Below are 21,040 nucleotides of genomic sequence, written 5' to 3' on the forward strand. Positions count from 1 at the left end.
CATTTTGTTTATGCTTTTAGGAGAATATAGCAATTGAAGGATGTTGCTAGTTTGGTAAAAGAAAATATTGTTTCTTTACAACACTTCTACATTTAATTTCCAGTAATAACTGAGCTTCCCACGTGGACACCCACTGGTTTAATTTTATCTGCGTTATCTTATTAATTGTTTATCGCAAGGTGATGGACCACACGTTATGGAATCAAATAGGTTCTCTGCGTGTAGGTCGCGGCTCTAATAGGAGTTCCTTTAGTCGTGGCTCAGCTTATTAGAGGGGACGATTGCGATGAGCGTTGCGATGAGAGCGATGAATGATTGCGATGAGAGTGGTGAACGAGAATACCTAGAGTTGTAGCTTTAAGGCAGGGAGAAATTTTCCTGACACTGCCGGTTCCGGTAGGGCTAACATAAAGCTCCGAAGGATAGGGTGGGCCTGTGGCCCTGGAGGTGCGATATCGTGGCACAGATCAGTTCATGATATTGCACTTGGTCTGCTGCGACGTGATGTCGTGGAGGTAGACTCTTGCTTCCGGTTTGAGTACGCAGATGGTCGGGCTTTCTGATAAGAAAAAGGAAACAGCGATTGCTTGAGGGTGTTGCCCACGGCTATGTGTTCAGACATGAGCGCCATGTTGCCAATTTCTGGGTTACCATTGTGGACACGGCGTGGTACGTCAGATAATCGCCAGTTTATTCGAGGGCTCCGTGGCAGGGCACAGCCTACCAGGACAAAGTCGGAGAAGATGGCGCTTCCGTTGTGGCCATAGCGTTCAGGTGCTGGCTGGCTTCGTTGTCCCACTTGTGCCTGGTTTGCTACCTCGGGCGGTGGCACTGGGCTGCCACAACGCCTTCAATTCAGCGTGCTTCCGGAGTGGTTTGCTCGATGATTAGAACATGGTTTGAACTTGGGGTGACTTTGTCGAATGACCCAAAGAACCCCGTCATTCTTTAGAATAAAGAGAGGAAGAGCGCAACAAAGAATGAGCGAGTAAAGAGCTTAGTCGGGCTTTGTGTTGTTACTGTTCATATTCTAAAGACGAACCAACCAGCCCCATCGAACACACTGTCATTCTTGACTACTCTATCCAAATTTATCCGGGTCGTGCGTTCGCAAATCGAGATCAGGCTGAATTTGCAGCTCGTATTCAGGTGGCAGGAGCTCTTCTAGAAACCACATCTCGATTTTTGCTACATTGAAACAATTGTAGGGCCTCTATTAACGTCCTGCGCCTTGCCACAATACTACTGGCAGAAGCCGGGACAACACATAGGCTTGCGAAGCGCCAGTGGCTGGGGAGTATGAACCAAACTTATCAAAGAAAGGTTGAAATCTGGGCCAGTTGGTACATACTTGAATGAAAAAACCAGTCAAAAACACAAAGGACAAAAGGAGAGGTTCACACCACAACGACTAAAAAAACAACGACACAGCTACACGCAAAAAAAAAACCAGTCGTTGTGGTGTGAACCTCTGCTCTTGTCCTTTGTGTTTTTGACTGGTTTTTTCGTTCAATTATCAAAGAAAGCCGACGACTAACGCGTGGCCATAAACCTTGTTTCTCGGCAGCTGAGCCCATTGTTTCGGTTTCTGCTTTGATAAAGAAATGTGGGAATGCTTCGGGAGGTGGCATAAGTGGTAGGAGGCTGTAATGCACATCTTTGTAGTTTGCTTCATCAGGCCTTCTGAACATCAGGCAGCAGCATGACGAAGTAGAGGACACCACATCGTTCATTTGGTTCAGTCATGCGGAACAAAGCAGCAACACAAGAAAAATGAGACACGCAAAATAGATTTCTCGGTGGTACACAGACACACAGCGACAACCAGGCACAATCAGCGGACTTGATACAAAAATATGTTGGGTGCCAGAATGTGAGTGCAGCTTGCAGCTTCACATGTGCATTGTGAAACATGGCATGTAAGACACACATAGAGTACAACGCGGTTTACTCGGATATAAGGAGCTGCTGGGCATCCGGCGACACCACAACAACCGAAGGTACTCAGGCCTCCTATTTATATGTTCACCTGCCATCGGCAGGCATGCTCCGACAAAGATAAGTTTAGCAATACGAGCACGTGCGGCGTCCACGAGGTGGTGTGCTACGCTGCCCTGTGAAATACTGTTAGGCTCACAAATTGTTTGACGGCGGTAATTTGGCAGGTCAAATCCAGCACACTAGCACATTTTAACCCTTTGGGCCCTGGTGTCCTCAAATGAGAACAAGGCATTGAAGCCGTGGGTTGCGCCATAAACAAGCAAAACGAAACAAAAACACAAACCCAAATAAGTCAACAGGTACCTCTATCGCCATGGACATAAGTTCTCTTGCGCTCGCGTTTGCCAGAGCACCGACAAGAAACAAGGAAGATGAAAGACGACAACGTCGACGCTAAACCAAGTAAGTGCGTTTTCTTTTCTTTTACTTGCGAGGCGCTGTCACTGGCGAGTTGAGAACTTAGGAGAATGTTTTTAACTCCCTATAGAAGACCTAATTATTTAAAACATCCCACACGGATGCGTAGTTGAGTCACCGCATGCATAATAATGTGTGTACTCATTTGTGTACACGAGGGCTGAGTGGGTGCCGCGTCTCGCTTGTTGGGCTAGGGTGGCACCTTGAAGTAAAGCGACTTCTGTTTATTTTTCAGGCACCGGAATGAAACCTCACTTCTACTCAGCGACTAGGGCCCGCAGGTCTTGATTTGTGCCGCTCGAAGACGCAGATGAAATGTTCGCCCAACTTGATAATGGAAATTTATCACACGTTCAAGGGAATGAAGAATATGACGAAGATAACGACTTCATTCGCGAAGAAACAGGAAGCGAAGACTGCGTCGTCGATTCGTTGGAAACTTCTGGATAATCAGATGAAGAGCAACCGTGTAATGAAATGTCATGGTCCAGAAGAGCCTTTGACAAACCATCTGCTGATTTCAGTGGAGTTGGTGACGAAAATGAGCATTGTCTTGACGAGCTGCCATATCCGTACGAATATTTGTACGAATATTTGTCGCGTTATCTCGCTTCGTTAATCAACGTGAGACTCTCCAGTGTGCATTAAATAGACTGGATGACAGGCCATTCACGGAAGCGAAGATCTTGGGAGCCTGGCCTCACAGCTCATTGGCCCAAAAAGCAGTTAGAGCGCTTTTTCGCTACCTGAAGGCGACGGACTTGAGTGCCCGACTATAGACAACCTACACTTAAGTTCTCTCTCTTTCTCTTTCACTCCCCATTCCCCTCCCCACGCGTAGGGTAGCAAACTGGACTCAGTCTAGTTAACCTCCCTGCCTTTCCGTCTTCCCTTCTCTCTCTCTCTCTCTCTGTCGCGTTACGTGCCAAAGAAAGTGTTTGTTCAGCTGGCTAACGAAACAAACTTGTATTTTGTTTTCAAAGAAGGAAAATCGGTCGAAACGAATGAAGAAGAAATATGGAAGCTCATTTTTCTACACTTGCTAATGGGAGTCGTTAAATACCCCCGTCTGCGCTTATACTGGAAGCCATCACTGAAAATAGCATATTGCCAGTACCTCAAGTATTCGGAAATATACCAAACGAGAGAACGGAAGATTGACGTCAGCAAGGAAGAAGTGCTAGCAGCGCATCTGGCTCCACACACACACATCGCGTGAACTCAGCTGCTGTTTGTCTGGATTGACGGGTCGGTTTCTTTGACTTCTAAAACATCGCAGAATATGCAGGCGACACTGCAGCCTCAAGATTAGCACCTTTTACTGCATCGAAGTATGTTTGTAACATGGAAAATAAACTGTTACAAAAGATCCCGTTTTGTCTCTTCTACACCAACTGGGCCCTAATGTCCTCATTTGAGGACATGATCCCAGACATTACATGAAACTAAACACAAACATTTTTTTTATAAACTTCGGTTTCTTATGCGGCAAAGAACCGAAATACATGGTAGAAAAAATAAAAGTGTCATAAAAAAATTGCAGGGCTGAAAGACTCAAGTTCAATAGTTGCCGAATGGAGCCTATCTACAGTTCAATATTATTGCGTGTAATGGCAAGCAAGGCGAACGATTAAGCCGGTATTTGGAAGCCGACGCTGCCACAATGTCAAAAAGCATTACAAAAACAAATGCACTGACTGCGAGAAAGCGGAGCTGTTCTAAGCCTTGTTTCCAGGAATGAGAATGTCATTTTCGAATCAGCTATCTACTAAAAGCTGTTAAAACAGCTCTCCGAGACAGGAGACTGTTTCTAGGTTTGAAAAAACATGTTTCATTAAATAAATTAACACAAATAGCCACATCGCACGCCGTTTTAGCAATATACAAATACACATTGCAGGACTTGTCAGTTTTATTTCGCGTATAGAAAGACCTATACTCCGGTTTTAACTTAGTCATATAGCAAATGAAAATTTATCCAAAAAGATGTAAAAGTATACGTGACAGAGATTTCTCGGAAATTTAGCACTATACAGCATTGATAGACATCTAGTAAACAAATGTAACCGTTAAATGTATTCACAGAAACATGCATATAGGGGCACATGTGTGCGAAATGAATGTGAAGCTGTTTGAGCAACAATTTAGTTAGACGCTGGTATGGACCAAAATATATCAGCGATTGTGCTGTAGACTATGCAAATGATAGGGAGTGCATAATTCCTCGGCATTTTCAATGCCACTATTTCTTCTAGTTGCTGTAGTGTGCTGCTTTGCCTGAAATACTGACGAAGTTACCGGGATGAGGTCAAACTGCAAAACAATATCTATTGTCCCATTGATAGTTCAGAGATTCGGTTAGCGCGCCAGTTCAATATCTCCTACTGTTGCCAAGTTAACATACAGGCGCGATCACTGCCGTTCCAGCTGTTGGCCTCGTGTTCATCTATCTTCAGAAAAGAAATGCCCTATATTTTTGATGGGCGAGACGAAAAGTCCCTTGGCCGCATCGAAAAGTGATAAAGAAACAGAATCAAAGAATTAATCTCACAGCGAGATTGCGTAGAATACCATTTGACGGAAAGCATGAAGCACATCACATAAGTAATTCTTGGAATCAAATGGGACAACAGTACCGATTGTAACGTCCAGCGTGTCAGAGCACAACTAATGCCATTCATGGCGAGCTACCACAAAGAATTACGATAGCTGCAGAGCTGTGGAAACTTATGAAGCTAGGGTCTCCGATATATCAACCCTGCAGCTCCGTTGTTAAATCTAGAAATCAAGCAGATCAGTCCAGTCTACGCCTGCTATCTGCATCAGCGAATCGCTTTATTGCCTCTCTCTAGTGCGCTTTTCTGCATTCGAAGTTCTTGTTCTTCACGGTGGACAATTCGAGCAGCTTGTTTGCCGATTCCGCTTCGGTAAGTCTATACGCATACGATTGAATCCTGTAAGCTTACAGAGAACATCAAAATTTATTTACAAAAAAGAATACAATAATTGAACCTCGGCAATGTTCAGTACGCTGCCAATGTAGCGCCTTGCATCTAGGCCAAATAATATTGTTGCAGAGTGTGCCAGCCCCTTGTAGTCTTAGCGGAGGCACTTTTTCAGTGGTATGCAACACAATTTTTTGCCGCACTCCAAAATGTGTAAGGAATGTTCAATGTTTTTCCATAGGCATATGCCTTTCGTCTAATGCTCGGTTTAAATTATATTTCGACATCCTTCGTCCTTTTTTATAAAGTTTAGTTGTCATTTGTGTAGCATATACTTCATTTGCTTGTGTTAGTCTCGTTTTATAGTGTATAATTGTATTGTTCCTAGTTACTTGCTACGTTAACTTTGCTTAGGTCACTGCTATGTAGCCAATAATGCGTTATCCTTTTAAGGAAGGGTGTTACTTATACTTTAGGTATTGTGTTCCAAGTTTCTGGCTAAATGTCATCGGACAACGGCCATTTTCTTGGTGTAGAGCAGGCACAAATCATTAGGAAGATGTTGGGCAGGCGCCTTACGTTTTGTTGAAAGCATACTGAAAGGTAATAGACAGATGCAACATCTCCGACACATGATGCAAAATAAATCGATTGTGTACCTTTGGATCATATACACCTTTCCACTGAAGCCCGCTTGGGCTCCGCCATACTGCGCCGCTAGCGACGTCTGACGACGACGCCATCTTGGGCTGTTGGCTCTCCAGGCTTTCGGTCCAGCCGCGCACACTCAACGTAACGTGTGTCTAATCCCTCTCGTTTTCGTTCTATGTAAGCCTTGCGGAAACGTTGGCTTGATTAATTTGTACATCTCCTGGGCCTAGATCACTGACACAAAGGCTAGCATCGCCAGTGTTTCGCGTGTTCTGGTGTGGGTGCACGTACCGTGCGCGCTCTACGTGCGTGCTCACGCTCCGGATGGCGCCGTCATCTGCACAGTCGGCCACGCCTTGCGCTGGTGCGTCTAAGGAACCCGTTGACTTGGGAGGTAAGACCACTCACTATGTTCCCGATTTATTTCACCGCTTTGATGTTCACGACAGCGTCGTATTGACAATTCTCCAAGCGAGCACGATGAAATGGCATGCTCGCACTAGGTCTTCTTGCAAATTCAACATTGCGCCAGGGCAGATAGCTAAATGCCGCTACTTCAACGCTGTATAGACGGCCGGTGGTGCAGAAGTTTTCCGCTGGCTCTGGTAAATCTTGAACTGCAATAGCGCCTTAATTCCAAGGTGAGCGCTCGCTGTTTTTTACGAGATCAATTCTTCCGTTACGACGTCGTGCTTCGCATGTTTTCGGAGGCATTCAAAATCGGTGGTTTATTGAAGCTAATGAACGAAAGCTCGCTTTTGACTCGCAGCGATCTGCTCCAGCATGAGACCGAGATCTGCCGTTAGATTTTTCTCGCTTGCCGGCGTCGAATTGCTGCCGTACGCTCCAACGATCCGGATCGCGTTGGTTGAGCTCGCAGCTTAATTGGGGGGGGGGGGGGCGACAGCCTACAATCGTGATCGAGAGGCTCAAACGCGATAGATGGATCGTGAATGTGTGGATCTGGATAGAATAAAATCGCCGTTCAAAGCGCCCGTGCGACAGCATTAGAGTTGCAAGCAGTAAGTCATGATTTATGACATAGTTGTAGCCTGTCGTTGCTGTTATTGCCTTCATTTTTCACCAGTTGTCATGTGCAGTTAATGAATGCAAATCGTTATCCATCTAAGAACACCCACAAACCAATCTTAAGCTTCATTTTGTTGTTCTGGCTTTATTTCTAGATGGCCGCAGTTATGGCCATCCTGACCTGGTGAAGAGATGGCTAGACGACATGCGAGAGTGGCCTCCAGTGAGAGCCCCGGATATCATTTTTTATCTATTGAATTCCAAGGCATGCGACCTGCAGGCTGTAAAGAGTTACAGATCACTGGAGTCGTACAACTATTTCCAGAGTGGATGGGTTGGAAAACTGTTCGTCCACTGCATTGACCTGGAGCTCAGCTATGTGAAAGGGGAAGTGTCTCCATCGCAAGCTCTCAGTGGCACTCCCCGTACTGCATGGGTTTGTGCAAAAAAAAGTGGGGAGGTAATCACAGCTGGCTGCACATGTATGGCTGGCCGTGGTAAAGTCTGCAGCCACGTTGGAGCCATTTTATGGAAAATTGATATGGCAGTTTGTCAAGGGTTGACAACCAAGACGTGCACTGACCAAACAGCAGCCTGGAACTCGGGCACAAAGCGAAATGTTCAGCCTGCTGTGCTTGAAGATATAGACTTTCATCTGGAGCAAGGCACTGTAGATCCTCAGCCTGCGGGGTGTTCAAGGCCAACGTTCGTGCCACCAACAGAAGAAGACATACGAAAGCTGCACGAAGAGTCGCCATTTCCTGACCTTTTCACCATTCCTGGTACGTATTTCAGATGCTACACTACTGTCATATGATGCACTCCTAGTGGGAATTTAATGAGTACATGAATTGCAGCACTTCGGTTTTATATAGGATAGGCATGGACAAAAAATTGTGCCTTCAGCCAAATTATGCAATCAGCAGTGATATGAAAGTATTAATCTGTTTATAAATTATTAGGAGCTTGCTGTGCACTTATACCCGTACTTACCATAAAAGTATTAACATTTTGTAATTGCAGGTGTTTATTGTAAACGCGACTATGATGAGAGAATGTGGATAGCTGAAATGTTTTTTGTTCCGCAAGCAGCGATAAAAACCCAGTGTCTGGATGAAGCACTGCAATGTGTCTGCAATTTACCGCCTTCATCATAAGATAGCTTGTACTAAGCGGGGATTACATTTTTGATGCAGAGGAGGAAACTTGCTAACTCATTGCTCCAGAAGTTTTGTTAAAGCAAAAGAGGTATTGAATATGTGTTGTGTGCTGTGTCATACAACGTTTCTGTTTTGCTGAGAACACTATTTTGGATAGACGAGTTTAATGGCTCTTGTGTGATGACTGGAATATATAATTTGAAATGGTCATCTTGTAATTGAGTGCACTGCATGGACAAGTGCAGCTACAATTTCTGTCTTTCATGGGCAGCAATAACTTGGAAATGAAGCATAGAGCTGTTCAAACAACCACTACCTTATAGTAGCATATCTCATTGGAAAATCAAATTTGTACATGTGGAAGCTGTGGCTCTGCAAAAAACTTTCAACGCTGTTGTGCGATATCCTTGATAAAATCAAATAACCTAAAAATTTGGCATGCCTTTGTATTGCTACTTGTTAATCTGCACAGCATGGCACATTTGCCTAACTCACTAGTTATTGTAGTGGTATTCACGAGATGATGTTGGTTGGTTACGTAGTACCATTATCTTTCACTGTTTTCATGCAGGTACACTCCTGTACGAAATACTAAATGCGCCTCCACGGCAACAGCATCTTGCAGCGGATATTCTTGTGGACAACACGCATGGTGACCACACAGGGGACAATGCTCCGAATGGTTGTGCATTGTGCTGTGCGTTTTATGATAAGTATGTAGCCTTATCTACAGCAGCTGCTGCTACTCTCAGCTTGAAGACTGCTAACCAGTCTTCTGAGCTGTGGATGGTTTCTCGCAGACTGCGACTCACTGCGTCAAATGTAGCCAAAGTGCCAAAAAAGGAAACAACCGCAGGAAAAAAAGCTGCAACAAGAATGCTTTGCCCAGTGTTCTCTGGCAATGCAGCCACAAAACATGGAAAACAAATGGAGGCAGTTCCCCACGCTCAATTCTCGAAAAAAAACAGGTTATTTAGTTAGAGAAGTCGGTACGTCAGTACACCAAAATCTTTCGTGGCTTTCGGCTAGCCCTGATGGCATGATTGACAATCCAAATGCCATTGTTGAAATAAAATGCCCATATGTGCATTACATCACACAGCTAATTGGGCAAGGAAAGTATGATGTCAGGCTAGGCCAGGACGGGACATTGTTCCTAGCTGAAAATGGGCCAAATGGCTATTACAGTCAGGTGCAACTTCAGCTGCTGTGCACTGAGAAGCCACTTTGCTTTTTTTATGTATGGATCGCTCAAAGTGATGTGCTCATTAATGTCCCTTTTGACCCTGCCTACATAGCCAAAAATATGCCACGGCTAAAGAAATTTTACTTTGCTGAATTGCTTCCACGCATGGTAGACATGCACAATGATGGAAGTCTAGATATACCTAATGAGTACTCAACAATTTGTCAAATTTAAAACCATGCCAAATAGATAAATATGAGTGTAAGTACCTTTTAGTACTGCACTGGAGTACATGAAAAAAGAGCATGGGGCATAGGAAATCTTGCAAATGACACAGCCATGCAGATTTGCAATCCACTTCCACTGTTCTCTTCTATTTCATTCAACACTTTAGCTGCACCGCAGAGTACAAGAATAGGATGCAAAGGTATAACATAAAACCAATACAAGCAAGTCTGTTTATTTTCCTAAGCACTTGGCTTCTTGATCAATTCGGACTTCATGTTGCAGAGTCCTGCACATACAAATACCATGTTGCGAATGCTTTTCTTTGACGGTATGGGAAGTGCTTGCTTAAAGATCCTGTAAGTCTTAATCCTGTTTATTGCACGCTCGACATGAATTCGAACAGATGCAATGCGTCTTGTGCTCGTCACCTCTTTGTCACTCAGTTGTGGTTTTCCTGAAATTGTAATGCAGAAGTTACCACTTATGCAACATGCCCAAGGATCAGTGTTCTCAATTTTTTTTATAATCAGTGTATGATAGTTTTATACATGCGCTCATTTTTATGCAAGAGTGATCTTGTAGAAAGGGGTCCACAGACTCAGAAGCATGAGGAAGACCTACTATTATTTCCTTCTCTCCGCATAGTGTCTCTAAAGTATTTGATGTAGTAGTTCTGCGGAAACCCACAAGGTGGAGAGAAGTAATGAATAAAGGGAAAATCAGGCATCCACCTGTTCGTAGCAATTGCTACAAAGGAAACCCATACGGGTTCCGCGAAAGAAAAGCCTCATAGTTGAAGAAAAATTCGTCCTGGTGCGGGACGAATTTTTTTTCACCTATGAGGCTTTTCTTTCGAGGAACCTGTACGGGTTTCCTTTATAGCAATTGCTATGAACGGGTGGATGTCTGATTTTCCATTTATTCATTGTCTCTAAAGTAATAAGTAAACAGTCCATCTTTCCTTCAAGGTAGCACATGTAGCCTAGCTTCGAAGTCGACTTTCACTGCTCCTTTCTACAAAACCCTAAGCTCATCTTTAAAATGCTGTCAGGCAAGAGGCTAGAACTTCTTAGTCTCAGCAATGTGGATGCCACGCTGTCGCTGTTTTCACATACATGCCATGCAGCATCAATTCACTGAGAAAACACGTTCTGCTTGCTGTGCTTATGAAGTGATGTTTCATCATTACTCTTCAAATAAACAAGTGGTTCTAGTCTGCGTCCAGTTCAACAGCTTAAATGAAACTATGCCATGATGAAACACAAAAAAGGCATTTTAGGTATCAAAGCTAAAATATGCAGAAAAATCGAACGAGGCACTTATACGTCTTCTATATGTTTGAATAAAATGGTGCCACACCCTTAATCTGTATATTAGCTAAGTAGGCAGGGTAGAGACGGCGGGGATAAAATATGAATTTTTCCTGAACATCCAGGCTCTAGTGATTACTTAAGCGCATGGAATCCATTACACTATATTCGAGGCTTTGTCCTATTTTCTTAAAATTTAGTGGCATGTGTAGTGGTACCAAAATACCACATGCTGTTATTGTGGTGTTACATATTGTGCCAATACAGAAAGCTAAATTTCTTGACATATTTTTACTAAAACCTTAAACAGCACAATATAGCATGTAAAAGGTACAAAACAAGCGACACACATTATAATACACAGGTAAGCTTCAGTTTCCTTGTGCACTAAGGCCGCAGCTGCTTCGTGCAATTCTAGTAAACATATGCATATGTATAGTATTAAAGCTGTAACCATTCACGTCAAGAGTTCTGAAAAAATGGCAGGTCAGCTTATCCTATAAGGCACAGTACTTGCAGCCTCAGACGATAAAGGACCCTGAAGCAAAGCAAACATGCCCCTAGCTTTCTGCGCCATCTTTGTTAGGCCCCACCTTAAACCGCAATGCTTTGCACTTTTACTAACACCCCTTCATTCCACCCAGCAAAGCACTAGAGCTCTAATTAACAGCACAACAACAATGATAAATAAGAGCGCCATACCTTTCGTAAATGCGGGTGTGTTCAATCGAACGCCTTGTAGTTGTATTTCATCTGTGAGGGCGAAACCCCTGTCTGCCATCACAACATCGCCATATACCAGGTAGTCGCTGATGCCACTGCTGTTGGTAATGAATTTGTCCGAGGCACGCCCTCCATAAGCTTTGGACACAAACATTATAAACCCATTTGGGGCAATTGCTACAAGAAACTTCGCGGTGTTGTGTGCTTTGTAGCTGCTGAATGTTTGTGCCCTGGCCATTAGCTTTTTGGGGCGCTGCAAAAACACCTCTGTGCAGTCAAGAATGCATGTGGTGTCGTCATGCTTATTTTCAATGAAGAAATCTGGCATGCTGTTTTGAATGTGGGATTTTGGCAGCCAGATTACAACCTTCTTCATTATCTTGCAGAGCAGGCCGAGTATGTATGTCACGTGGTTGCTAACACTTGACACAGAGATTTGAAAAATCCGTGCGGGGTGACCATACAATAGCTCAAGGCGAAGCCTCATGAGGCACAGTAATAACTGGTCAGAATGTGTTAGAACAGCTGGCTTCTTTGCCAGGATTGAAACTGCTCTTACGAGCCTCTCAAACACGGTCTGGGATATACCAGTGTAAAATAAGATGTCGTCACTTGATAGCGATTTAGAAAATGATTTTCCGTTGAACCCAATGGGGAGGTGCTGGACATATGTGTGGTCTTCATATGGATTGTCCTCCCACTCTGTCCATCGGTCGCACATTTGCACCTGTGGGCAAAAGTAGATAAGCATTCAGAACCCCGCAGGCTTATTATGTTGAGTACATGGTTAGTATGAACCACATAAGTAAGTACTGGCAGATGGATATCAATCTAGAAAAGTCCGTTCTATTATCTATAACCAGAAAAAAAGCACATCAGCCTTCCAGTACACACTGAACAACATTCCTCTTGCATCTGTTCATGAGCTTAAGTACCTTGGCGTGACACTAACATCTGACTTCAGGTGCGATTCTCACATTAACAATATCACATCAACCGCAATAAGACTGCTATACTTCATTAACAGACGCCTTAAACTAGCACCATCTGAAACAGTTACTCGCATATAAAACACTTATAAGACCGGTTCTAGAGTACGCCAACACCGTTTGGTTCCCGTTTACTAACAAGATGATTAAAAAAACTTGAAGGTGTACAGCGAAAAGAGCTGAGATACATATATAATAAACATTCCATCACAGACTCACCAACAGCATTGCTGAAATGGGGAGAACTTCTAACCATGGATAACAGAGCCAAGCTGGCTAGACTAAAAATCATATATCAGTTAATACACAATCAACTCAAACTGCCAATTATGAAATATATATCAACGTCCTCAAATAGATTAACTCGTCATAAACTCACACACACATTAAGCGAATTTTCATTCCGCACTGATATTTTCAAATACTCATTTTTTCCAAGGGCGACAAGCGAATGGAATAATCTTAACACTGACAGCTCATCCTTAGATACGTTTGGTACCCTGATTACGGATCAACTATACGTATTGCAGCAATAATTCTTTTCATTATTTACGTAGTTCCTTGTTGCCTTGTTATTTTAACGGTGTTTGTGCTTGAATATAATTACGGCAATGATGCAATATATTTCTTGTTGGCATTATTGTAACCTTGATTGTTGCGTGACTTTTACTACCTCAATACTGACCCTGTAACTGGTTTCTGCAACTATAATTATTGTTGTCATATCCTCTTCGTTCTTGTTATTCTCTTGTATAATCATGTAATCAAATTGTTAAATGCCCAAATTCTTTATTGTATAAGATTTAGTATGTAACACCTTATACCATGTCCCTGTGTATCACGTACAGCCCTTCCTGTTACAATCCGTGATGGGATTCACAGTATCAACAAATAAATGAAATAAGTAAGCATCAACTCTAATATATAAAGATATTTGTCACCATAAAATAGGTTTTGGTACGATGCAGATTTTACTCTCTGGATATCACACTATTATGCATCTGCAGATTATAGACGCTTCACATTTGTACGCAAGCATGTTTGTTTTGCACCTGGCGTAGAAGGCAAGGTGCAAAAGCTTGTTCCTGGCACAGCAAAATCTGCATGTGCTGTTTGCTTATGCCTAGAAGTGCAGCTTGGCCCGTGTGTAGAAGAAGCAATACATTTTTTGTGCCAGAATTGAATTTACCGCTGTAGAAAGCTTGGCAGTGTGTGCCTGCAGCTTATGAAACAGGCTTCTCTAGCTCCGTACTTTGTGCCTATACAGTATTTAGGCGCTGCTTGAGCCTACCAGAGCTGAAGCACTCTCAAAACTGCTGGCCGTGCACTTGTGTGTTCCCTTAGAACAATGGACACAGCTACAAAGTTAACTATTCTTAAAGGAAACACAGAGTGCAAGCTTAAGCTCGGTGGACAGTCACATGCTGGCACCACAATCACAACTCGCACAAAGACTGAGAAATGCAGATAGCACAGCCTGTGCACTCCCTCCCAGTGGGCACATTGCTGTTAGCATCATCGAACCAAACAACACTCTGAAATGTGAATTGTGTGAAGCAACAGCTTCAGAGTCTGTGTAAATTGTTTTGTTTCGCAACCACTCACGCACACAAATCAACAGCAATGACTACTTTAAAACATCCATGGTATGCAAAAAAAAAGCACCTAACTGCCTATTGTGGCCCTTGCTCACATTTTGAAAGAATATATGCCTGCGCTTCCAATTTAGTTTTGCCATTCCTACAATGTAAACATACATCTTGCCACAAGTAATCATAATCATGCATTTTCAGAATGCTTTCTGACCACAGTTGTTTACATGCCTGACCTCCTGACGCTGTTATGTGTAGTGTACTGACCGCTCTACGAAGGCAGATGTGTTAATTTCGCTGAAGGCTATAAAGATTGCATATGGCAGGTGATTGCGGTCGGCACTGATCTTTGGGACCAGCATCGACTGGAATGACCTGCCTACATTGCAGCCCCTACATTTTTCAAATGTTCAATTGTAGAAATTTTGTAATAAAGTGCACCTGCTTCGTTACTTTTCTGTGAATTCCTAGAACTAATCCTGTATTTTTTACTCTTGGAATGTATTCTCGCCCCTCCCCTCTGCAATGTACAATTATGTATCTTCAGGGTATCAAAAATAAATAAATACTGTTTATCTGCTTTTCTTTACTTTTCTACTGTTTTACAAACTCACACTACTCGCTGTAGCTCTTCGCAGCCTTGAGGGTACTTGAATAAATAATTACATAGACATACCATTGCTGCAGCACTTCGACTTGCATTCCATTCCTGCTGTTCACCACCTGTGTGCTGCAAGTCTTGCTGCTCACTGCCAGTGTCCTGCTCCCCAGAATTACTGCCTGTGTCTTGCTGCTCCCTGCTGGCGTCCTGCTCCCCAGAAGGAGCAGCGTGAACTGGCTCATGATTCCGTAGTAAAACGAAAAGAGTGGTTTTAATTACAGTGCTTCCACTTGAACGTGGTGCTGCAGTTGCAAATGTAGCACATTTAGTGCTAAATATGCACACGTGTGCCCACCTTTATAGGATAAAGCTGTACGATGGCCTTGGCAGCAGCGATTGCAGTATTTTCATCTTGTTCCTGAAACAAGTATAATTAGACGTGACATACACACTTTGTGTGTGTGTGTGTGTGTGTGTGTGTGTGTGTGTGTGTGTGTGTGTGTGTGTGTGTGTGTGTGTGCGTGCGCGCAATAAAAGTAAGACACGCAAACATCCAAAGGACAGGGAAGGTCCCTGATAACGCTAAATAATATATCGAAGCGCTGAACAGCAGTGGTGAGGGCAGTGATTTGTGAGTGAAACCTCGTCGCCAGCGAAGCCTGCTGTGTCGTACGCACCTAAGTGCAGTGTACGCCCGCAGTACCTGCGCGATAACTACAACTGCGCAATTATCTTATCAGCCATCGGCACGGTTGGGTGAGCGGCAGCTTTTTAGTCGCCGCCTCCGTGTCGCAGCTAGCTCTTTGGATAGGAAATACAGTTGTAAACGCGCGAACGCAGTGCAACGTAGCTAAGAGATCGTTCTCTTAAAACGCTAACCCATAGGTTGGTTTATTCGCAGAAGCTCTGCGCTAGTCACTAGCACGAAAGTAGCTTTCCCTCTTAAGAGCGATGTGTTCTCTTGAACTTCGAGGATGCATACCTTAATAGAAACGGCAGCACAGAGCAGACGCAGACCTTCGCTTGAGGCGTCATCCTGTAAGCGCGCGATAAGAAAACGTTACCTCGCGCAATTACGGTGTTTCGGGCATTGCACAGCTCTCGTGGAACAGAAAAAAAAAAGAATTGAACCTTTTCCCCGGAAGCGTCTTTCAGAAAATCGGTATCCCCCGTGTCGAGATGGAGGCTGCATGCCAGCGAGGTCGGTGGTAGGTTCTCGGCAGTCCTCTGAAAAAGCGCCACCAATTACTGACGTTTCGGTCGATAAGAAGTCTCGTTATACCTTTTTCTTTGGCTGTGCACTGTCGTACTTCACTAGACGTCGTCGTCCTTTAAGCACCTGTAAGGAATAATTTTGTATCAGGAGACGTTTTGGCACCCATATCAACAGGCTTTACCTTTCTCTCGTATCCGAGGCGAAGCATAGGCACGGGGTTTGATCGCTGCGCTTACCGTCAACAAAATGCATAGAACACACGCGTGACGATGACGAAGGGACGAAATCTTTTCTATTCACTGCTGCGATCCACTGTCTCTTTAAATCCGCATCAGCTGGAAACCTATGTACCAATAAATGTTGCAGCCGCACTCCTCCTGCACCACGTCGTGCGTGCCGCACAGCTGTTTTCTTGCAGCATTCCTCTTCATTTGATTGTTGCTACAACCGTAAACAGCGCAGTGATGCCCTGTTGAAAAACTGTTCTTAAACGACATTCCAAAATTCACTAATAACCCCAATACAGCGCCCGTATCACACACGCTATACAGCACCTAACCAAGTAATTCGCCCGTGTAACAGCCCAGAGGCCTACTACTCTCGTTGCCAGGAGACAAGTGCCGGCTCCCGAGTGGCTGGTTTGAGGTTATCGTTGGAAATGTCTATATAACGAGACCTATTGATGCATAATCGAAATGATGTCCTGATTCCACTTTACTGCTTGCTACTTGTCCCCTGTTGCTGAAAGAAGTTGCGCAATTATGTGCTAATTTCTTTGAATATGCTTATTCCTAATATGTTTGCTCATTTATAAAAAATAAACATTTTCTCTGATATATTTATATAGGCGCAGCGGTGGCGTAGAGGTAGCACACCCGCCTCGCGTGCAAGAGGTCCGTGGTTCGAATCCCGGTGCCGGCAATTTTCCACCGGATTGAAAAAAAAAAGAATCCGCGTGTTGATAAAATTGCATAGGCAGGCCTGGAGTGCGGCCTGATCCCGGTGACCAGAACCGGTAACGCACTCCCTCACCAAAGCAGGATTGGCCACCCTGGTGCAGTACTTGGCCACAACCTCCTATATGAACAACACAATCAAACCCCGGCCCTCAGTCCCCAGCAGCTGTGAAGCAACTGACCACGGTGGCGGTCGGACCTGCCACGCAGCAGAGGGTGCTAAGAATCACTGGCTCCTGACAGGCCGCCATTGGAATATGAACCTGGCAACGTTTAACGCAAGAACGTTATCTAGTGAGGCGAGTCTAGCAGTGCTATTGGAGGAATTGGAGGGCAGTAAATGGGATATCATAGGGCTCGGTGAAGTTAGGAGGCCAAAAGAAGCATATACAGTGCTAAAAAGCGGGAACGTCCTGTGCTACCGGGGCTTAGCGGATATCATTACTAATATGGATGAGATAGTTCAAGTGGCTGAGGAGTTCTATAGAGATTTATACAGTACCAGTGGCACCCACGACGATAATGGAAGAGAAAATAGTTTAGACGGATTCGAAATCCCACAGGTAACGCCGGAAGAAGTAAAGAAAGCATTGGGAGATATGCAAAGGGGGAAGGCAGCTGGGGAGGATCAGGTAACAGCAGATTTGTTGAAGGATGGTGGGCAGATTGTTCTACAGAAACTGGCCACCCTGTATACGCAATGCCTCATAACGTCGAGCGTACCGGAATCTTGGAAAAACGCTAACGTAATCCTAATCCATAAGAAAGGGGACGCCAAAGACTTGAAAAATTATAGACTGATAAGCTTGCTGTCTGTTGCCTACAATGTATTTACTAAGGTAATCGCGAATAGAATCAGGAACACCTTAGACTTCTGTCAACCAAAGGACCAGGCAGGATTCCGTAAAGGCTACTCAACAATAGACCATATTCACACTATCAATTAGGTTATAGAGAAATGTGCGGAATATAACCAACCCTTATATATAGCTTTCATTGATTACGAGAAAGCATTTGATTCTGTCGAAACCTCAGCAGTCATGCAGGCATTACGGAATCAGGGTGTAGAAGAGCCGTATGTAAAAATACTGAAAGATATCTATAGCGGCTCCACAGCCACCGTAGTTCTCCATAAAGAAAGCAACAAAATCCCAATAAAGAAAGGCGTCAGGCAGGGAGATACGATCTCTCCAATGCTATTCACAGCGTGTTTACAGAAGGTATTTAGAGACCTAGATTGGGAAGAAATGGGGATAAAAGTTAATGGAGAATACCTTAGTAACTTGCGATTCGCTGATGATATTGCCTTGCTTAGTAACTCAGGGGACCAAGTGCAATGCATGCTCACTGACCTCGAGAGCCAAAGCTGAAGAGTGGGTCTCAAAATTAATCTGCAGAAAACTAAAGTAATGTTTAACAGTCTCGGAAGAGAACAGCAAATTACAATAGGCAGCGAGGCCCTGGAAGTCGTAAGGGAATACATCTACTTAGGGCAGGTAGTGACTGCGGATCCGGATTATGAGACGGAAATGATCAGAAGAATAAGAATGGGCTGGGGTGCGTTTGGCAGGCATTCTCAGATCATGTACAGCAGGTTGCCATTATCCCTCAAGAGAAAAGTGTATAATAGCTGTGTCTTACCTGTACTCACCTACGGGACACAAACCTGGAGGCTTACGAAAAGGGTTCTACTCAAATTGAGGACGACGCAACGAGCTATGGAAAGAAGAATGATAGGTGTAACGTTAAGGGATAAGAAAAGAGCAGATTGGGTGAGGGAACAAACGCGAGTTAATGACATCATAGTTGAAATCAAGAAAAAGAAATCGGCATGGGCAGGGCATGTAATGAGGAGGGAAGATAACCGATGGTCATTAAGGGTTACGGACTGGATTCCAAGGGAAGGGAAGCGTAGCAGGGGGCGGCAGAAAGTTAGGTGGGCGGATGAGATTAAGAAGTTTGCAGGGACGGCATGGCCACAATTAGTACATGACCGGGGTTGTTGGAGAAATATGCGAGAGGCCATTGCCCTGCAGTGGGCGTGACCAGGCTGATGATGATGATGATATTTATATCCTGTCCTTAGAAGGTATATTAATTTCGTTTTAATCATACAGAGAAGGCTCCCGACCCTATTATTATTCAGGGTTCTGCTTCTGTACTAATACCTTACTGAAGAAATATATAGTTGGGTTGTTGTTAGGAAGATGTTCCAACAAGCGATTGTGGCAAGTCAAATTATTTCAGTGTGTATGGAAATCTAAAGCTTGGCCAAGCAGGAGAGCATGTTGCAAGGCAGAGGCAGCGTGAAGACCCAACTATTTCTCTGCAGGTTTCGCGTAAAATCTCGACATCTGACGGCCACGTGACACGTCTATCTTTTTCTGGTTTACATTATGCGCTCAGATCCTTGTTGCATTTTTTTTAATTGCACAAAATGTTGATTTGCGTATTTGTGCCGTTGCTAGCTATTAGCGCCAAATGCGTAGGTTGCCTGGGTGACATACTGGCAAGTTAAAAAAACGACCACATGAAAGCTAGCGTTCCTATACAAGTCAAGCGATACTGGTACATAGGAAAGGGATGACGGATATTAAAGGCCTGTCTCATTAAAATAGGCTTTGGGGAAGCAAAAAGAAACCTTACACGACGTTTACGAATGCGTAACGTAGACGCTTAGGCTTTACCAATAGTACAGGGTAGCCATTTTTGCTCCCTTTCAAGAGGCCGCTGAATTCTTTGGAATTATGAAGTTCTTGAGTCTTCCGCGGAAGACACGGGGAATGCAGGAGATGGAAATTCAAGACGATTAGCAGACCGAGAACAAGATGACAGCAGAAGCCAACGTTTGGACAAGTGGACTTGACTCTTTCAGTGCCTTCAAAAAAGTCAGAATTTCACCCGACAGGCGAAGAATAGACTGTGACAGCAAATTAGCAGACAGCCATACGAAGTAACGATAGCGCTTTTATTCGTCCTACAAACTTGTAGACATGTGCTTGAAAACTGGATTAGCAAGAACGGTGTCAGCGCGCGACACCAAACATGAACGCATTACACTAGATGACCGCGATCAGTGGCAATTAAAACGCTGGCGTGAGGAAATTTGACAGCAGCAGCGAGCGAGGGAAGTGCCCTTCGTGATGTCTATCGCTTGAACGCAAACTGTGCGCAGAGGACGCACAGCGAGCACAAAGCTACGTACCTCCGACGTAGCTGCACTGTGCCCCAACGTAGATCGCTCTCAAGATAGGGCGGTACGGCCTCGCAACTACGCTCTGCCGCCACATGCGCAGTTGCAGCCACAGTAGAACTCCGCCTCTTCCTTCTTCCCCTCCCTCCGGTGACTCACTACGTTGTCACTACGTTGTCACTCCGGTGTCACTACATCGGCTGCCTCGAGCGCGACGGAAGACGGCGCGCGTCTTCTCCGCTTTCCAACCTTTCGCACGGGAGAGATTGAGCAGGGATCATCGGCTTTCCTGGCATGCTTTCAGTCGCACATATAGCGTAGAGGGCGCGGTGAAGGCGCTATCGCCCTTGGACTACGAAACATCACGGCGACTGCGGAAATGCGCCTGGAGTGTCCATATAATTCCTATGGCAATAAAAGACAAGTCGACTTTTGGTAACATTGGCTCCTACGTTCCTCTTATTCTCATTTTGCTCATCTGCTTGTTCCATGTTTTTTAGTAGAAAAAATATTTATGGCGTTCATGTTTAAAATACTTGCTCGTCTCCGACGCTGCAGCGCTAATCGGCTGTCTTAGTTTATGCTGGCGCGCGCCGTGGCGATAAAAACCGTTTTGTTTCCGTGATGCGGCTGCAAAGCACTGCGCAGCCAATGACCCCTGCAGAAGGAGGAAAAGCTATACTGTGGGCGCAATTGTTTGGTTCCACGCTCTGTGATGTGCGGAGTGCCACACCATCTGGTGGCGTTGAACAAAACCGAGTTTGCGCCGCGTAGCCCAACTATCTTCTCTGCTAAGGGGTGACAGAAACGCCACCATGTCGCTCCCGCCTGTAAGAGATGAGA

The 21,040-nt window shown here is 44.4% G+C and overlaps 3 protein-coding genes across 3 annotated transcripts in view; 2 read left to right on the plus strand and 1 right to left on the minus strand.

The window, feature by feature from the left end:
- The first annotated feature begins 5,187 nt into the window (after positions 1-5,187).
- LOC135896855 (uncharacterized) overlaps positions 5,188-21,040 on the plus strand; it is a 514,087-nt gene continuing 498,234 nt past the window's right edge. The window contains exon 1 of the mRNA XM_070538351.1: positions 5,188-5,345. The gene's annotated coding sequence lies outside the window, so the exon portion shown is untranslated. The remainder of the gene's footprint in view (positions 5,346-21,040) is intronic.
- Positions 6,182-9,029, plus strand: LOC135896875 (uncharacterized). The gene is made up of 4 exons (XM_070539367.1): positions 6,182-6,408; positions 7,199-7,825; positions 8,775-8,900; positions 9,004-9,029. The coding sequence occupies exons 1-4, from the start codon at positions 6,339-6,341 to the stop codon at positions 9,027-9,029; spliced, it is 849 nt and encodes a 282-aa protein (XP_070395468.1). The 5' UTR covers positions 6,182-6,338.
- The window catches only part of LOC135896858 (uncharacterized), a 38,582-nt gene continuing 26,542 nt past the window's right edge, over positions 9,001-21,040 (minus strand). Inside the window, exons 2-8 of the mRNA XM_065425362.2 lie at positions 16,115-16,171; positions 15,964-16,059; positions 15,815-15,868; positions 15,188-15,250; positions 14,908-15,039; positions 11,630-12,377; positions 9,001-10,071 (exon numbers count right to left, since the gene is read on the minus strand). Coding sequence (XP_065281434.2) covers positions 9,857-10,071; positions 11,630-12,377; positions 14,908-14,910 — 966 coding nt within the window. The 5' untranslated portion in view covers positions 14,911-15,039; positions 15,188-15,250; positions 15,815-15,868; positions 15,964-16,059; positions 16,115-16,171 and the 3' untranslated portion in view covers positions 9,001-9,856. The remainder of the gene's footprint in view (positions 10,072-11,629; positions 12,378-14,907; positions 15,040-15,187; positions 15,251-15,814; positions 15,869-15,963; positions 16,060-16,114; positions 16,172-21,040) is intronic.

Source organism: Dermacentor albipictus, chromosome 5, assembly GCF_038994185.2.
Source record: "Dermacentor albipictus isolate Rhodes 1998 colony chromosome 5, USDA_Dalb.pri_finalv2, whole genome shotgun sequence".
Classification (NCBI taxonomy): Eukaryota; Metazoa; Arthropoda; class Arachnida; order Ixodida; family Ixodidae; genus Dermacentor; species Dermacentor albipictus.